The 19,913-nt window shown below is 38.0% G+C and overlaps 1 protein-coding gene across 1 annotated transcript in view; it reads left to right on the top strand.

Moving 5' to 3' along the window:
* LOC108248114 (voltage-dependent calcium channel subunit alpha-2/delta-4) overlaps positions 1–19,913 on the top strand; it is an 88,682-nt gene that overhangs the window by 16,795 nt on the left and 51,974 nt on the right. Inside the window, exons 4-18 of the mRNA XM_017436638.3 lie at positions 2,594–2,653; positions 4,164–4,326; positions 4,413–4,544; positions 5,523–5,583; positions 6,420–6,570; positions 9,910–9,984; positions 12,206–12,295; positions 12,417–12,530; positions 14,043–14,121; positions 14,198–14,331; positions 14,570–14,587; positions 16,138–16,215; positions 17,564–17,644; positions 17,729–17,803; positions 18,759–18,845. Of these exons, the coding sequence (XP_017292127.1) occupies positions 2,594–2,653; positions 4,164–4,326; positions 4,413–4,544; positions 5,523–5,583; positions 6,420–6,570; positions 9,910–9,984; positions 12,206–12,295; positions 12,417–12,530; positions 14,043–14,121; positions 14,198–14,331; positions 14,570–14,587; positions 16,138–16,215; positions 17,564–17,644; positions 17,729–17,803; positions 18,759–18,845 (1,398 nt within the window). The remainder of the gene's footprint in view (positions 1–2,593; positions 2,654–4,163; positions 4,327–4,412; positions 4,545–5,522; positions 5,584–6,419; positions 6,571–9,909; positions 9,985–12,205; positions 12,296–12,416; positions 12,531–14,042; positions 14,122–14,197; positions 14,332–14,569; positions 14,588–16,137; positions 16,216–17,563; positions 17,645–17,728; positions 17,804–18,758; positions 18,846–19,913) is intronic.

The raw sequence follows: 19,913 nt of genomic DNA, 5'->3' as shown, positions 1-19,913 counted from the left end.
GAGTTTCTTCAGCCAGTAGGCATGGATCATGTCAGGTCCTGGTGCTGTCCAGTTTTTCATACCTGAGACTCTTTCTTGAACGTCTGCCATTGTGATAGTTACCGGGGCTTGCTCAGGGAGGTTTCTGTGGTCATCTCGTAGGGAGATCAGCCATTGTGCATTACTGTTGTGGAATGCCTCCCTTTCCCATATGCCTCTCCAGTATTGTTCAGTCTCCAGCCTTGGTGGGTCTGTTCTGTTGTTGCTACCTTGCCATTGAGAGTACACTTTAGCTGGTTGGGTAAAATAATGTTTTGAAGGGCTTTAAAAGATGTCAGCAAATTTCAAATAAGGATTTTATTTTAAAGTGAAATATTTTTGAAAAGTATAAGTTACAAAAAGAAAGAATCTGAGCACCCATCTCCTGAATTGTCTGATATATGAACAGGTAAAACAGCACAAAGTGTGCAGAAAAAGTCTGATTGCAAAAATCCTACTGAAGAAATTTCTAAACAGGAAGTGTGAATACTGACTCAACATTCACACAATAAGACTCCAGCTGCCTGCTCATTTAAGACTCAGCTAAAAAACTGAAAATGGACATTTTTACATTGTATTTAAAAAGGATCAGAATGATCTGAGCAGCTCCGATTTGCAGATGTTGGCTCTTTCACAGATTAGGAACCACCATCTCTTCTTCTGTAGCAGACAGCAAAGTAGAGGTTTTCACTGTTGTGTTGAAACAGCAGCAGCTCTGATGTTTTGGTGAACTCCAACAATGTAGATTTTCTGTTTAAGGATTAAGCTCGAAAAAGCATTTGTTCCATTTTTTTATTTGCAACCAATACTGAAGGTGAAAGGGCAACAATGTTTTTTGCCCGTGTCTGTGTGTTTGTCTGTACCGCTAAATATTTCAGCAATTACTGAAGGGATTTTGTTGAAAATTTTAGAGAGCATTTTAAAACTTTAAGTTTTACACTCAACCAAAGTCAAGATGGCCGCCATAGCAGTTTTAGCTAACAGAAATGGTTGTAACCAAACCAGTTTTGCAGACATTGATCCACAATTTGGTGTGGTAGTAGCTGAGCATGGTCCCCAAGTTACACTTCAAGTGGAATGCATTGCTCAACATCTTTGCATAAAACCTTGGCATTAATTAGTGGAGTCAACCCTGTTTGTCTGTTAGCAAAATATCTCATAAATGACTGGGTGAATTTCAAGGAATTTCTCAGAAAATAAATATTGGCTATACATCTACAACTGATTAACTTTTGAAATTAACCCAATTCAAGATGGCCACCACAACTGATCAACATTAGAAATGGCTTACCTCAGTGAATTTTACAAACACTGAGCTAGAATTTGATGTGGTAGTAGCTGGTAGTCAATCACAATATATCCTCTGAGAGCTACTACATTATGCTAGATATCATAACATCTCATGAGATTACACATTATGTTCTTTTATCAATATAAGATAATCTTTGTTTAAAACTCTGGTGTGAAAGGTGGTGGATCATATGCATTCCTTGAAGGAAATCCATTGTTTATAATTGCAACTGAGGGTTCTGGGTTCCATCTTACTGGGCAAACTACAAACTAACAACATAACACACAGCTGGGACTGACAGGTGATGAGAAACAGGTGAAGTGGGCATGTCAGGCTGACAGGGAATCTACTGAGCTAAGGGCAGGTGGACAGTGGCATAAAGAACACAAGGAACAAGACAATACATTAATCTAAAACACAGGGAACTCAAAGAGCAAAATTAAAATTGAACAGCTTATAGAACAACACAAAGAACAAACTGAACACAGTTGTTATATTTGAAAATCAAATATAGAAAATCCAAAAAACAACTAAAAAAATACCCATATCCTGACAGGCTCCAGACATAAGTTTCAGTTTATGTGTTAAAAGAATTTCCTCATTTCACAAAGTCTAAATTTACCAAAAAACATTTTGCCCTCTGAGGTTTTTGCACCAATGATGGTTTTGTTTTTGATTCTCCTTTTAATCTCAGAATAACAGCTTTATGTTACCATTTCAACTTTATTCTTGAAATCATATTTTAACTTTTTCTCAACATTTTAACTTTTTTTCAGCACTTCAACTTTACTACAGAAATAATATTTTGACTTCTTTCCCAGTGTGTTGAGTCTCCTCAGTTTCGGCCCCTTTAAGCTACTGTGTAAACCTGAGTTATGATAAGTGAAAAGAAATGAGAAAACTGAGAGAACTTTGTTAAATGTTGAGTCACATGGGACTCCAACTTCCTGTTTAATACCACCCACTCTACTCCTTTTTGGGCAAATGCCAGACCTAAATATAGTGAAATGTACAGTGAAGTCACAGTTTTTAAAGAGCAGTAAAGGTACAGTGTTTATTTAACTGGAGCCCTGAAAATTTGATCAGTTTTACATATTTTAAGACTTTTAACTGTGTACTAACGCAGCTGACACACATTCTGGTGTGAAGCATTGCTGATCTGTTCTTTACCAAATTCTTTGAATATTTTTAACATTTGGCATATATTAGGCACATTTTGTTTCTTTCGTCTGTCTTTTGCTGTTCGTCGTGTTTCTGTCATTTTCTTTGTGTGTCTCTCGGCAGAGGTTAGCAGAGTCTGCAGAAGATGCTGACCTGTACCATGAATACAATGCTTCACTGGAGGTCAGTGATCTGTTCTCTTTGGTTCACTTACTCACTCAGCTACACATAATTCATCTCCCTCGCACACCTGGTCCACTGTTACTCTTGTTACTTTGAACATCTGTGCTGATTAAAGAAAGTATGAAACAATCCTCAACCCTTCTCATTCTCCTGATCTTTTTGTTTTTAAACCCTTCTGACCTGCTTGTCCTGACTAGCTGGTTCTGTTCCTAGCTCCTCCACAGTTATTTTTGCCCACCGCCGAAACACGAAGATGGACGATAATGTTTTTACCTGTGTGTGCGTTTATCTGTCTGTTAGCAGAATATCTCATAAACTACTGGACAGATTTTATTGAAACTTTCAGAAAGTAATTATTGGCCATACATGAACAACTGATGACCCTTTGGAGTCAAAACCAAATCAAGATGGACACCGACGTGATTTGACATTAGCCAACACAAAATGTTGCAGATTTTGAGTTAGACAGTTATTCCCTTCTCAGACTTTGAGCATGACAACTCACAATATATTATTATTATTATTATTATTATTATTATTATTATTATTATTATTATTATTACATCATAATTTACACAATATCAATAAAATTGAGCATAACATAAACTAGATTACATCAACCTTCAGTGATCCTGTAGGGAAACTGGGTCAACACCACAGAAGAGAAACTTGAGACAAAACTCTGTAGGCTGTGGAGCTTCTGAGCCTTCCGGCAGGCCCACAAATCAAATATTATGCTGCCTCTAACTTCCCTCCAAGTCTTCATATGTTTTTCATTTAAAGTGTCCACCACACCAGAGAGCTTTATCCTATTATGGTTGCTATGTTCGTTAGCTGCGCTCTCAAGATTAGAAATCGTTCATTGTGCCAGGTAACATTTCCCTCCAGTCATTTTAGAGTAGCCATCATGGCCTTTTGCAAACTGGTGAACCTCTGCCCAACTTTACTTCTAAGAAAATTCAGCCTCTGAAATGCTCTTTTCATACCCAGTCCTCTTACTGACCTGTTTCCAACTAACCTAATTAGTTGCAAAATGCTCTTCCAGCTGTTTCTTACTCGTACCACTTACTTTTAGTAGAACTTTAGTAGAGATGATTCCAATCAAATGTGGCTACAGCATAATGGACAACTCCAAGCTGATAGTTTATATAACACTCTGTCATCATGTTGATCTATGCAATTAGGTTACATTCTCATAGTGCATTTAAATTATCTACCATGTCCTCACTTACACTTACAAAATAATAAATACAACAGGTGTACTGTGGGCTTTGGTATCTTCTTGTCCAATTCAACATCAGAACTATCCATCCCCAGTCTTCTCTGTACCTCCTGTATCACAACCACTTAGGAGAACAAAGCTGACCATTTTGTTTCTACATCTGGTTTCCAAGAAGAAAATAGTTTTAGTTATACTATGCCTGAATTAAAAACTAAGGCAACCCTAAAAGATACTTTGTAATCAAGGTTACTATGTAATCAAACTCTACTCATGATTTGTCTTTCCTAGTTTGATTACTACAACTCCATGCTAATCAACACAGTGGATGAAGATGGGAACAATGTGGAATTAGGTGGAGAGTTTCCTCTTGAAGAGAACGAACATTTCAACAACTTGCCTGTGAATACTCAGCAGAGCAACATCCAGATTCCTACTAATGTCTACAACAAAGGTTAGAGGGACTGTACAGAAAAAAACCTCTAGTGGCAGCTAATTTCCTAAAAAGTCTAATTCTGGATTTTTATTTTATTTGCACAGATCCAAACATCCTCAATGCAATTTATAACTCTGAGGCTTTAAATGATGTGTTCATCAGCAACTTCCAGAGAGATCCCACACTTACCTGGCAGTACTTTGGTAGCTCATTTGGCTTTTTCAGGATCTACCCTGGTAAGTTAATTCAGACAAAATTTATGTCATTGGTTACACTAAAAGAAGTTTCTGTTTTTCCTCTATGGCCTAGAGGAAAAACAGATAATATGTTGGCTGTTTCATTCATTGCAACAAACAACAGTATTTATTTAGCAAATGTCTGTATTTGATTTTTAATTTTTTTAAAGATAATTCTTATCCATAGTCCTAGAATCATTATCATAGCGTAAAACGAATAATCAAACTTATCATCAGAAATGTGAACATACATTATGAATTAAGCTAAAAAAATACATAAAATCAAATAAAATAACCATTCTAAGACAGTTGTTGGTTCTGGACAGTCTTACACTGGGGCACCACCAATGGTGGTCTGTAAATTTACTGCTTCTCCTCAACATTTTTTATATGAATAATATATTTGTTAACAAAATATTTCATGACCCACTGGATTGATTTTAATGAAACTCTCAGGACATAATCTTTGGCTGTACCTCTACAACTTTTCTAACTTTTGAACTCAACATGGATCAAGATGGCCACTACAGCTAAGTGATCTTAACAAATACAAAAACATCTGTATTTAAGTAGTTGTAGCTAAGAGTCTTCCTCAACACTTACTAAACCCTAACAGATCTAATGACATCTATACTTAAAACTCTGGCCTGCAAAGCAGCGGTTAGTATGCATATGTATTCTTTCAAGAACAATTTTGGTTTTGACTGTGATTGTAGGATGATGCTATCAACACCCCCCCCCCCACACACACACACACACAAAACAAACAAAAAAAACAACTTACTGGAGATGCCCCTGGACTTATGTGACTTCAGTATTTCCATTACTGATTACCTGTATAGTCTATAAACTCCTTTGTTTGGTGTCTACTGACATTTATTCCATGTGAGGAGGTTCTTTATATAGTTTATATGTTAATTCTATGTCTTCTGTAAGAAATTGTTGGTTGTGAATTGATGTAATGTCTTTTTCTGGAAGGTATTAAATGGACTCCAGACACCAATGGTGTGGTAGCTTTTGACTGCAGGAATAGAAACTGGTGAGTTTGGTTTGCAAAACACTCAAAAATTATTTCAAATGTTTTGTTTTTACACTGCTTTCTGAAATAGTACAGTAATTCAAATTGCATTTGTGGTAGATATGCAGCTAACATTTAAAATGCTTAATGTTTTTTTATCAGCATAAAGACTAGAGTTGATACTTCCAACTTTCTTAACTAAGAGGTTTTGCAGTAAAAATGTTCATTTGTAAAGTACACAGTACTTGATACTTTGCTAATAGCATAAAGGTATTATAAAAATACTGCTAGTAATACATAATGTATCCCTCTATGAACTTGGTACTTACCTGTATGCACTGGGTACATAATCTACTTTTTCTGCCTGAAAATACACTAAATTAGCCATAAATGTTGTAGGCTTGTTCTGGAACTGAATGATGCCCATATTGATGTAAACATGTGAAATTAGGCCTCCATGACTCAGGACTTGAGCTTGGCTCTATAAGTGGATGTGTGTCAGCTGAGTGATTACCTGCCAGTTTTCCTGATCCTCTGTAAAAGAACATAAGCTGCTCCTTAGTTAGGTTAGGTCACTGCAGCATTATTTAGCAGTGCATGAACAGTCACATATGGTATCGTACGTGACTGTTCAGGCACAGCTAAATAATGGCATAGTACTGCATTTCCCTAAACATATGGTGCATTATCGCAAATCAGCTGCAAAAGTGACTGCATCTGTAAGCAGAAACTAACTGACACATTTATGCACTGATGATCAAAATGCATTTTCTCATCATTTTGGAACAAAAGTAAATTGTATTATGTGAATTGTGAGCACTAAAACACAAATATCACTCTAAATGTCCTTTCTGCAGGTATATCCAGGCAGCCACATCTCCCAAAGATATTATCATCATGGTGGACGTCAGCGGCAGCATGAAGGGGTTGAAGATGACCATCGCCAAACACACCATTAACACCATCCTGGACACGTTGGGAGAGAATGACTTTGTTAATCTCATTGCTGTGAGAACAAAATTTATGCTGCTTTGTTAAAACAACAATTCAAGTAGAAAAATGACAGATAAAAAATTACAATAGATGAATCAAGACATGAAAATCACTGAGCTGTTTGAACTGTTGGTTTTACTCTGTGAGTCAGTGTTTTGTTTCTGTCATATAGCTCCATTTTGGACCTAAAACCTGGGACCATGTACTAACACACCTACTAGAGCAGTGATCATCAGTTAAAATTCAGTGAGGTCCACCTAACAAAGATTTTCACAAGCAAAAGTCCAGACTATATATAAATATTTAAATTGTCTTTTAGTAACAGCTATGCCTTCTTCACACTCTATATTGTCTGTGGGCTGGCAGCTTCTCTATGCAGAGAGAAGCAGAGGGAAACCACGGGCCAGATGTGGAAATTACCATAAATCAGGGGTGTCCAATCCTGGTCCTCGAAGGCCACTATCCTGCATGTTTTACTTGTTTCTCTGCTCCAACACACCTGTTTTGAATCAATGGGTAATTAACAGGCTTCTGCAGAACATGAAGAGGTAATTAAACCACTGAATCAGGTGTGTTGGAGCAGGGAAACAAGGAAAACATGTAGGATATTGGCCCTCGAGGACCAGGATTGGACACCCCTGCCATAAATCCTAGAAAAGCTGTGCCACTTAAAATAAATGACTGTAAATTGTATAAAAGTTCTGCTGCCTGAAAGGAATTCCCTTAAATGTGGGAAAAGTTTCACTGCCTAAAATAAATAACTATAAAATTGGGAAAATGTGAACAATTAAAAAAAGCAAAAAACAATAATAATATTAATTCTACTGAAATTTAACAACCAATCTGGGTCTAGATAAGACTTAATTTGTTTCTTGATTTGGCCTGCAGTCAAACATTTGATCACTCGTATACCAGAGTAGACACAAACGGCAGCAAGCTAACAGTAACATATTTCTGAAGAACAGTTACATTAGCTGGTTTCGTTTATAACAGTATCTTATAGCTGATGGGAACTGAGTCATTCAAAGGATCAGACCAGAGATTTTCTGCATCTTGTTCTGACAATGATTTGGTCAAATTACAATGAAAAGCTGAAAGTTATTCCAAAAACAAACATTAGCTGTATTTTCCAACCTTAACTTATCCCATTTTTCTGAGACTTGGAGCTCCATTTTTCCTATTTCAACATTTTTGAAATACAGGCATGGCTCCACCCACTAACTGTATGTTATATCACTGTGTCCATGAGAAAAAAGCCACTGCTTGTCAACATAACTGTTGTTGCTCACAATGGTCATTTTTTTGTAGGACTATCAACTTTTTATTATTATTAAAACATAGAGGGAATATTCAAACCTCATTATTACACTCATCATTGTTGTCTCCAGCACTCTCCCTCAGATACTGTATATAGAAGTCATGATGATGAAGTGAAGTGAAGTGAAATTTTTTTATGTAACACCTTTCTGCTACAAGGCGACCCAAAGTGCTTTACAACACAGAAACAACAATCAGGTACATAATCAAACACAGATCAAATATAGAGATAAAACATAAAAAAACATCAGTCATGTATAATCTAAATGAAATATAGGATAATCTAAATAAAATCACAAAACCAAACATATCTAAACATGAGCTAAGACAGTCAAAATCGTAGCTAAAATAATCTAAATGAAATCATAATAGATACAGAAGTAAAAACATCAAACATGTATAATCTAAATGAAATATAGGATAACCTAAGTAAAATCATGAAACTAAACATATTTAAACATGAGCTAAAACAGTCAAAATAGTAGCTAAAATAATCTAAATAAAATCATGATGAAGTTAAAGCTGAACTAAACAATAATTAGGAATCTAACAATCTAACAATATCTAAAATATGAGCTAGGATAAACTAAACTAAACTAAACTAAATGTACAGGAAGGCTAAATAAGCTAAAACATGACAATGCTAAACTAACGGTACAAAAGACTTTCTAATAGTACCAAAAGGCCCGCTAACATCCAATATAAGAATTACTAACTAAGGTAGTGAAGGAGGGGAGGGAGGGAGTGGGGTGAGAAAGATGAGGCAGAGGGAGTGGAAAATTAGTATGTGTGTATAGAGACGGTGAGAGATGGTGTGGTGCATGTTGTATGTGTGTGTGTGTGCAAATAAGTCCATGAATCACGTCACAGAGGCCATTGTCTTTGATAATATGATGGAATGTTTATCAGCCAGCCCAGAGCAGATCTACGGATGTCCTTAGGCAAGGGAGGGGGCAAAGCATCTTGTTTACATAAAATCCAGGGAGAAATTGAAGATAGCTAGCCAAGGCCAGCATCAGGGGAACCAGATTCACAAACAATAATTGTTTTGGGTCAGGCAGACTTGTTTTCCGTCTGCTTGACGTCTCCCGTAACCACACAGTTTGATTGTTGACCACCAAACCCATCAAACGAATTTGACGACAAGTCAGGTAACTACCTAATCCAAACAGCAGAAATCCTGTTATCAAAAACCCAAATATATACAAATATGACAAATATGACAATTTTGTCTCTGGAAAATGTGGAAGATCTTTATATAAAAATCTTCCACGTCTTCCAGAGACAAAATTGTCAGACAAACAATATTCCATTTCCTCCAGGAATCCATTGTGTATCCAGCAAAAACTGTCCCATCAGGGCAGGTGGGCTCTCCTTTGCCCAGTCTTCCCGTCGAGAAAATTTGATCAATTGCATTGAGAGACCAGTTGACCAGATTTATAGTTTATAAATTTTGGAGAATATGCAAAAGAGAGGGTCAGAAAAGAAAGCAGGGCAGAGTGCCAGAGGGGGGTGGGGGGTGGGGTTCAGGAGACAGAGAGACAGAGAGAAAAGAAACACGTTCGCCTTCCACCAGGAGCAGAGAAAAAAAAAATGATGAGTGGAACTGATGACCACTCAGTCTTGTTTTTTCACAGTTTTCCTCTCTAAATGAGAATCTCTGCTTTAGTCATCAGTCTTGGTCATTCTCATTATAAGCTTTTCCAGAAGTATCTCCTTCCTTGCTACCCAGTCTGCCTTGATGATGAGAGGACATCCATACTGTTAAGTTAACATTGCTGGTGTGGGGCTTCCTTCCAAGAGAACACTTTATTTTAAGAATAATCACAGAACTGTTTAGTTGTCAATTTTTGTGGTAACATTTTATCTAATTACTTTATTCCAAGTACACTTTATTCAATGACAGGATGTGACCTATCACCCATCACATCCATGTGAAATTCACTGTGTGGGAAATCTGATCAGTCAGTGCTTTGACATTGGTTATAGGGTCTGAACCTGAAAACCCACTTATTCTGTGCGTCTTCTTGTCTGTAGTATACTGACTACGTTCGCTACGTTGAGCCATGCTTCAAAGGAACTTTGGTCCAGGCTGACTTGGATAACAGAGAGGTAAAACCATTATCTGTATCACAACAGCCTAAAGAGCTGAGGAGGCATCACAACCCCCCACCCCCCTTACACACACACCCACACACCTACACACCCACACACACACACACACAGAGGAATCCTCAGGCAATCCTCTTAGCCTATTTCCTAAGGTATACCGGGAACTGTTGAGTTAACCTAGATCTTTGAGTTTGAGGTGGTCAGATTGTGGAAGTTTTCTTTCCCTTTTTTTTTCAGAGGTGTTCAGACTTTAATACTATGATTAAACATAATATGTTCTTCATACTTTCAAAACGCTGTATGTTTTAAGTTCTTGTTTCAATAACACTAGATCAGGGGTCGGCAACACGCGGCTCAAGAGCCGCATACAGCTCTTTGGCACTGCCCTATAGTGGGTCCGTGGAGCTTTTTCAAAAATGTTTGAAAATGGAAAAAGATGGGGGTGGGAAATATATATATAATTTTAATATGGTTTCTGTAGGAGGACAAACATTTGTAACGTTTTCCAATGCTGTAAAAATGTGTAGAATAAATACTAAAGATGTGTCCAAATTCAGGGTCCGCATCCTTCGAAGGACAGATTTGTAGTCTGAATATGTCTTAGCGTAGTGACAAGGCCTGTCGGAATTCGAAGTCTCCTTCAAATGCGTCCTTCTTTTCCCCAGATTTGAAGGATGGGTCCGTTATATCCTTCACGGCTCACCATATGCCATAATTCATTGCGGGTGCAAACCGGACGTTCAAGCAAAGCGGCAATGATGGTGAAGAGCGGCAAATTATTTTGCTATATTACACATTACACTTTAAGTGACACAACATGATTTTTTACAGCGTTTTTAGGCGAGAATGTGGCTTTGAAAGTCTCAAATATCTGCTCGGTTCATCAATACATCCCCTAATTGCAATATTGTTCTGACATTTTCGAACATGTCTTCTACCGCTGTATTAACGGCCAGCTCCCCTCGCCAGCTGTCAGCTGGCCGAGCGCTCCAGGTTCGGTATACTGGGGGAGAAACAACTTAAGGTGATTATTTACAAGGTGCGATCGTTGTTATGCAAACTGCTTTTGGGAGCAGATTTTTCTAGTTCTAAAAGGAAAAAAATACACCATCATTCCCTGTCGAATCTTCAAAATAAAAATGGCATCAAAAATCTGATTTCTTAATAGCATTTTTAAAATTTTATCAACGCAACGAAGCATAATACATCAATATTGTAATGGAAGTTAAACTTAAGGCAACATCGTGCAACAGAGTAGTCATGTGGTGTGTCATTCCGTCCAGGACACACTGCAGGGAAAATAAACATTTAATCATGAATGCTCATTATGTATACACTTAGTAATTTTGATAATAGGCTAATATTGACACTTAAAGCCGGTGTTGCCTTCATTATAAGCCTTATATAAGGCTTTTAATTTTTTTCGCGGCTCCAGACAGATTTGTCTTTTGTTTTTTTGGCCCAAAATGGCTCTTTTAACATTTTGGGTTGCCGACCCCTGCACTAGATGAACTCTGTTGGATTTTCTTGGCAGCACCATTATAGAAAGATACATAGACCCATTGCAGCGTGACATCCTGAGCACACTCCCTGCTGTCATGGTTTCCCACTGGTGGGAAAAATACCCCCCAGTGTTGTTTTAAAGTAGAGCATGAAACATACAAAAAATTTGACAAATGAATGCAACCAATCAAAGAACAGAGAAGGCGTGCACATTAGTGTAAACAATGGACTCCTTATGGACTAAGGAGTGTTTTATTGATTATTTTATTAACTTTCTTAATGGGTTAGGCTTTGGTTTACTTTTAGTTTAAATTTGTTGAGTAAGCCCAACACAGTAATAACAGCAACCTCTATCATTGTGGAACATTGTGTTCTTAAGTTTAGGCTCAGAACACTGATAATGTGATGAGTACAGATCAGAGGCCTGTTTTAACAGACACATTCATACAAAAACCTTTTAATTTGTGTTTCTCCTTGTGTTGGACATATTAGAAATCAATAAAAGTGTATAATGTCTTTAGTGCTTCTCCATTTTTTAGAGATTAAAATATCACTGCATAAAATTAATGCAGAACAGAGATGTCCCCAGTTTTATTGCATTGACATAAAACCATAGAGAGTATTGGATTGGGAGATGAGAGTGCCAGAGAGCCAGCAACTCCACTCCTGACCAATAAAAAAAAAGTACAAAAACAGTGTTCTTTCATTCTTTTCCCAGCACTTTAAGGTTTTGGTGGAGGACCTGAATGTTAAGGGAGAAGCAAAAATTAAGAATGCCTTGAAGGAGTCCTTCAAGATCCTGAATGAGGTTTGTGTTTTCAGGCCTACAGGTCTGCTCTATAACATAAACCTTCAAAAAAAGTTATGTTTGAAAGTGTTTTGTTGGATGGGTATCAGAGCTTTGTGTTTGTATGTTTGTTTGTGTGCAGGCGAGGGTGAAAGGTCAGGGCAGCATGTGTAACCAGGCTATCATGCTCATCACAGATGGAGCCATGGAGGACTTTGAGTCCGTCTTTGAGGAATTCAACTGGCCTGACCGCAGGGTAAGGCCATACACTGGGACAAAAAAACTTTCCAAAATAGTCAGTCTTTCGCCTTCCACTTCCACTGCTGTCTATTTGTTTATGTTGACAGAGTTGGGATATAACTAGTTACATATAACAGCATTATGTAGTTTAATTACAAAATAAAAGTAACTTTAACCCATTGCAGTTACTGGAAAAATATGGAATTAAAATTACAGTTAATTCAATTCAGTTTATGTCAGTTCAAAACAAAAGTCATCTCAGGGTGCAATGCAGCAAACAACAAGTGCATTAAGTCAAATTCAAATCCAGTAGCAGTCAATTCAATCCAATTATAATACAGTAAAGTTACAGTTATTTATAAAATATCCATGATTATTATTTGCATTACATTTTCTGTAAAAAAAAAAAAGCTAAGCTATATGTTGATTATTATTGATCCTTATAAAGGAGTTTGACAGGAGTCATGGCTGAGTAGGCCCTCTGCTGTAAGGTTAACAGAAAATGGAAAAATGTTCAATCTTCAGTCAAACTTTAGAAAAGTAATTAAAATGTAATTAGAAGAATACAGAATGTAGGCAGACACAGGAGGACTCAAAGAAAACTAAAGTTTTATTAATCTAAAACACAAAGGATGACGTGGCAGCACAAACTAACTAACTAGAAAACACAGGAAACACACGGAGGGAGAAACCAGACGGCAGCAAATGCAGACATTGCCCAACTAAGGAACAATGGGGAAACACAGAATATAAGGAAAAAGCTTACGAACTTAAAAGACAATCACCTGGAAACAACTAGGGACAGGTGAGAGTGGGCGTGGCGGGAAAGAATTGCAAAACACAGGGAAAGAACTGAAAAGAACTGACACAAAGAAATACATGAACACAGCCATAGAAAACCAAAACCAAACAAAAAACACCACAAGAGGATACAAATCATATATAAACATAAATACAGAACCTGATAAAGAAAAAAGAAATATAGACATTTCATTACCATGTGTTTAACAAAAAAATTTAAATACAAAAAAACCTAATTAATTCAGTCCATGTACATCTAGTAGATATACGTATATTTAAAATGAATGGATCAATATCTTGCCATAAAATAAGCTTGGTTAGACTAATTACCATTACATTAATTGTTCTACAAGATTTTATACAAGCCTTGTGGTATTAATCTTATTTTTTTAATTCTTAGTTTTAAATAATAATTTTAGTTTAATTCGGGGAACGAAAATTTTTTTTTTGAAGGATGTTTGTATGTCTATAAGTGTAAAAGAAACATGAATCAGACTGTTGGTTTCCAAATGGAGCAGACCTGTGGTGAGAGTAGCTCACTGAGCTGAATATTTATGGATGTGTTGAGCTAACATTGTTCTCTGACGTATGTTTTTCAAAGATTACATGCTATATTTTCTATGGCTGTTGTTTTTACCCTGATGGAAGGTGAAAGACTGAAACATGATCAGTAAAGTTTGGAAAGTGTTTTAAATGACAGTACAAGCAGCTGCACCTCTTTGTTCAGGTGCGAGTTTTCACCTACCTTATTGGCAGAGAGATGACTTTCGCCCAGAATACCAAGTGGATTGCTTGTAACAACAAAGGTCAGTCCTGTGTGTGTGTGCTTGTAATTTTTCCTCATCTATACACACTTAGATTTTTTCTTGTGGCTTTTATCAGGCTACTACACACATATCTCAACCCTGGCTGATGTTCAGGAAAACGTCATGGAGTACCTGCATGTGCTCAGCCGGCCAATGGTCATTAACCACGACCATGACATCATCTGGACAGAAGCCTACATGGACACTGTGGTGAGCTAAGCTGGCCAATCAGAGAACTCACACAGCAGAAGGTCAATTACAGCCTGTTCTGAATATTTTTTACTGCATTTTTTTATTTGGGAGTGACCCTCATTTTTTCATAAGCATACTTCACATGATCATCATCTTCATCATCTGTGTCACGCCATGCCCATCTGTCTGTTTCCTCCATTTACATGGAATTATTTTCTCATCATCCTTTGGATCATCTCTTCCCTCATCCTGACAGCTTCCCAACACAAAGGAGGTAAAAAACAAAGAACCGAAGACAGTGTCTTATATGAACTTTTAGTTTCTCATCAAATTTGTTCTGATAAAGACCTACGGTCCAGTTCTCGACCTCTTTTGTATAAGGCCATTTAGTCCCAATACAAAAGATCTGCCAGTGCTGCCTGTTGTCACTGATTCTGTTCATAACTTTTATGAACAGAATTTCTTGGTGCAGCCAGGTGGTGGAAGGGGTCTGGTTTGGTGGCCTCAGGATTCCATCTCAGCTGTATGCAGATGATGTGGTCCTGTTGGCGTGATTGTGCTATAATCTCCAACTGTCACTGGAGTGGCGCAGAATAGAATTTGAGTTTAATCCCATACACACCTATATTTGGGTAAAAAAAGAAGCTGTCTGTCACATGTCTCTTCATACTCATCTCTGTATGCTTCAAACCCACATTGGCCCTGTTTTGTATGCACTTACATGTTTGAAAACTTTTGGGTTATCACTGTGTCATGGTTATAGTTTTCTAAAATGTTGAATATGAAATAAAGTACAGCTTCATCCTGTGCAGAGTCATGCGCAACTCGTGCCTGCCATACACAAGTAAGTGCATGCAGGGTTGGGTAAATATGTCCATATGGTAAATGCATGGGTGCTGAATGGTAAGAAATTTGTACCCTATTGATAAAAAATATAAACCACTGTGTACAAAATGGGAGCTATTTAGTATGAAATGACACCTTCTGAGTACAAGGTGAGGGTATGATTTGACAGAAGTATGAATTGACCAGCACCCACTCTCCAGTTGTAGGTCCCACCTGAAACAAGCTGACACATGGAGCTATTTGGACCTTCTGACAGCTACACAAACCATGTGACTGCTTGTCAGATCAATTATGTCTTATTAAATAGACGATCCTAGTTTCACCTGTTCAGTAACTTCAACAGATCCTTGGATCTTCTCTGTGGGTGGATTTAAATCATTCACACCTTGAAATCAAAACTCTTGCCATCTCACAGAAAACAAAAATCCATACGACTCACCAGAGGGTTGGGTGGGTCAGTAAGTCATGTGACTCCAACAACTCTATTAATGTGAATGTCCCAACAATAATAATAGACCTGGACCAACCAACAATTAGAACTGAAGAAGACTTTTGGATGAGAGGTGAAATGTCTTTGAGAAACAAGAAAATAAGTCCAATTTAATTTTCTTTAGGCACTTACATAAGACTCTGTCCACCATCACTAGTTTTAAATGGATCAGATACTGCACATCCACCTAGAGTTTTATTATAGAACTGTATCTAGTATCTTTTTCTGCTACAATGCTAACAATAAGTGAAAGAACTAAAGACAAAAGGAAACCCCTGAACCACTACGAGCAGAAAAGGAAAATATTCTACATAGCATAATAATCAGTCCAGATAGAGGGTTCATCTAAAGTCCAGTTAGTTATCTGTCAGTGAGTGATGTTGCTTGGTGCTTCATTTAAATTCATTGTCCTTGTTCTCTTTGTTGTGATTTTTTTGTGTTAGACATGTATGAGTAATAATGATTACTTGGCATGCCAATTGTTTCAGCTCTTTTACACCAAGGCTCAGAGTCTACTGCTGATGACCTCAGTGGCTATGCCAGTCTTTAGCAAGAAGAAGGAGACGGTCAGTTCAACACAATACACATTATTCTTCCAAAAGTCATCTTGTCATATTGTTAGTCTTGGAGTGTTACAGCTGTGATAGTAATGTTGGAGTATTTGATTTTTAATCCAGGCTAGCATTCTTTCATAAAATGTCTATCGCCCACTGCCTTTCATGGCAGAATTTTAAACTCCTATTTTGAAAAATGACAACGTTTTAGACTTTTTGGTGAAGTTCAGAAAAGTTATGTGTAATCTCATGGTAGTGCTTGGAATATGTGTTGGAGATGACTCTCAGCTGCTACCCCACCATTTTAACTCAGTATCTGTAAAACTGATTAAGTTATACCTCTTTCTGTGTTTGCTAAGACTAAGACTAAGAGATGGCTGTGGCAGCCATATTAAATTGGGTTGACTTCAAAAATTGATCATTCTTAGGTGCGCATCCAGTGATTACTTTCAGAAATTATATTAATTTCTGTCCAGTGGTTCACAAGATTTTTTGCTTACACCAAAAACAAACAAACAAACAAACAAACAAACGCACACACACACACACACAAAGGCAAATACATTAAAAATAAAAACTAGAAGCACTTGGAGAGTGCAAACCTCCATCAGGGCCATAGGGTCATTAAAAATTGTAGGATTTGGATTGTGATCTGACTTACCATCCAAATTTAATTTTTGTTCCAGCTTCCCCTCATCTGCTCATCAGCTCAGCTGGACTTCATCCTGGAATCATCCACTATACGTATTAATTTACACCTTGCTCTCTTTAACAGTTATGGGAGTTAAGGATCTTTTCTAGGATCTGGATCATTTGGCTCAGCTCATCTAAGAGATGGCTCGATTGACACTCAAGTGGTCCTCACTTAGCACTACTTGTAGAGCCACCTTGTTCTGTTTCTAAATGGCTCCCAAAGAAATGGTTCTTTTTGTGATACCCATCAATACTCTATAGTGCTTTGTTGGTTCCTACTTTTTGGTCCCTGTTTTTGCTGTTTTACTTGTTGCTTCCTGTGATTATTATTTTTTTGTCTCAGGCAGATTTGATTGTTTTGGTATAGTTTGCTGCTCGGATCTATAAGGTTATTGTCATTTGTATTAAAACTCAGTTGCTTTGGATTCAGCATTTTGGGCCCACACACATCATTAAAAAACTCAAAAAGTCACTAAAACAATCAATGCACAGGCCCTCCGTGAGTTTCACAGAAAAAATAAATTCACCTAAAAGATAACAGGAACATTCACTGTCCAAATCACTTTTTTTGATACTTTTTTTAAGGTTTTTTCAATTATGACCTGCTAATGTGATGTTTTGTCTAAATATCCAAACTTTATAATAAAACCCTGCCAATGTTTTTAAGCTGTCTCATGGAATTCTGCTTGGAGTGGTTGGTACTGACATCCCACTTATGGAGGTGATGAAGCTGGCGCCCAGATACATGGTGAGCTCAAGTCTTAATGTTGTTACAAATTTCTCAATTACAGGTGAAAAGTAAGCACTTTTATTGTTCTGTTTTCTCTATTAGCTTGGAACACATGGCTATGCCTTCCTCCTCAACAACAACGGTTATATTCTAGCTCATCCTGATCTCCGACCTCTGGTGAGCTTTGGTTCTGTACTTCAGCCCCATTGTAGACACTCCAAAAATACAGCTGTAGCTCTGATTACCAATCAATACTGACAGTGTTTGTATATATCAAATATATAGCAATGCGGCAGCATGTTTGCCTCCTGGCTTGGGGCCTTTCTGTGGAAAAGGGGCATAAGATAATACCAGGTGGGTAGGCTGAGCTGACTTCGCCTTGGTAGATTGAAGGTTGAAGGATTAATTGCTTGAGTGAAGAAGGATTCAAGAACATTCCAAGAGGGATAAAGGAATCGATCATCTAAGTAAGAACTAGGATATGCACAGGTAAATTCACATGGAAATATAACTTTCCGTCTAGACGTTTATTATTCATTCATTATTCTGTCTAGACTGCTTATTATTCATAAAATAAGCAGAAGAGTGCTGGAGTTAAGCTTTACTATGTGACGATTAACAGACCAACAAAGCTCTTCCTTAAATAGTGTGTGAGTCATCATGAGAATAAATCTCAGCTGTGTAGATAGTTAACCAAGGTGGCATGTCACCCTTAGCAAATCACTCAGAGATCACTCAGAGATCAACTCCCATCCTGCTCTCCACCTAGACAAGGAGTTGGTAAAAATAGGAAGAGGAAGAAAGTCAGTGTTACAAAGTTTTGACTGAGGGGGCTGAATGCAAATGCAAGCCACACTTTTCAGATTTTTTAAATAAATAAACAAGAATTATTTTTATTCCGCTTCACAACTATGAGCTACTTTGTGTTGGACTATCACACAAAATCTGAGTTAAATTCTTTGAGGTTTGTGGTTGTAATAAAATATGGAAAAGTTAAGGGAAATTAATACTTTTTCCCCCAGGCACTGTATACTATATATAATATATATACAATACAATATATATAATATTGTATTTCATTACCCACAGACACTCCCTTACTCCTAGTAACTGTGTTTGTTCTGTCCTACAGTATAAAGATGGCAAAAAACTGAAGCCCAAACCTAATTACAACAGTGTGGATCTGTCTGAAGTTGAGTGGGAGGATACTGATGAGATGGTAAACACAGCTATAAAACTACTAATAGCTGTAATAGCTGTTGGATGTGATTTTACAGTGTTTTTTGGCAAATCTTTAGTATCAGCATCAAAATAACGTAATCTAAGACATCAAGACAAGGTCAAATTTAATATATTTGTGGTTAATTTAAGTTTACCATATAACACTAAGCAGCAGCTGCAGGTAAGGTTGACAATCATTGTCAAGGCTTATTATCTTTCAGGAGTTTATGGAATATGAACAATTTACATCAAAACATTCTTGGCTGAAAAGAGTTAAACGTAATTTTGATATAGCTGCAGAGTGTGATGCACAAAGTTTTTAAGAACACAAAATGACAAAAACTGGGAGCCATTTTGAATTAATAAAACTGAAATAGATATACCACAGCTCCTCCCTGGGCTGCCACCTTATCATGGTGGAGGGGTTTGAGTGTCCCAATGATCCTAGGAGCTATGCTGACAGGGGCTTAATGCCCCTAGTAGGGTCACCCAAGGCAGACAGGTCCTAGGTGAGGGGCCCGACGAAGTGCTTCCCAAAGACCCCTTATGATGAAGAAGATTATTGGACACAGTGTTCCCTCGCCCGGACGCGGGACACCGGGGCCCCACTCTGGAGCCAGGCCTGGAGGTGGGGCACGTTGGCGAGCGCCTGGTGGCCAGGCTTTCACCCATGGAGCCCGGCCGGGCACAGCCCAAAGAGGATACGAGGGTCCCCCTTCCCATGGGCTCACCACCTATGAGAGGGGCCAAAGGGGTCGGGTGCAATGTGAGATGGGTGGTGGACGAAGGCGGGGACCTTGGCAGTCTGATCCTCGGCTACAGAAGCTGGCTCTCGGGACTTGGAATGTTACCTCTCTGGTGGAGAAGGAGCCTGAGCTGGCTCACCTCAACGCACGGCTCTGGCTCTGGAACCAGTCTCATTGAGAGGGGTTGGACACTCTTTCACTCTGGAGTTGCCCACGGTGAGAGGCACCGAGCAGGAGTGGGCATACTTGTTGCCCCCCATCTTGGTGCCTGTACGTTGGGGTTTACCCCGGTGAACAAGAGGGTAGCCTCCCTCCGCCTA

Source organism: Kryptolebias marmoratus, linkage group LG11 (genome assembly GCF_001649575.2).
Source record: "Kryptolebias marmoratus isolate JLee-2015 linkage group LG11, ASM164957v2, whole genome shotgun sequence".
NCBI lineage: Eukaryota > Metazoa > Chordata > Actinopteri > Cyprinodontiformes > Rivulidae > Kryptolebias > Kryptolebias marmoratus.
The sequence above is the reverse complement of the archived record's forward strand: the minus strand, read 5'-3'. Positions and strand labels throughout refer to the sequence as shown.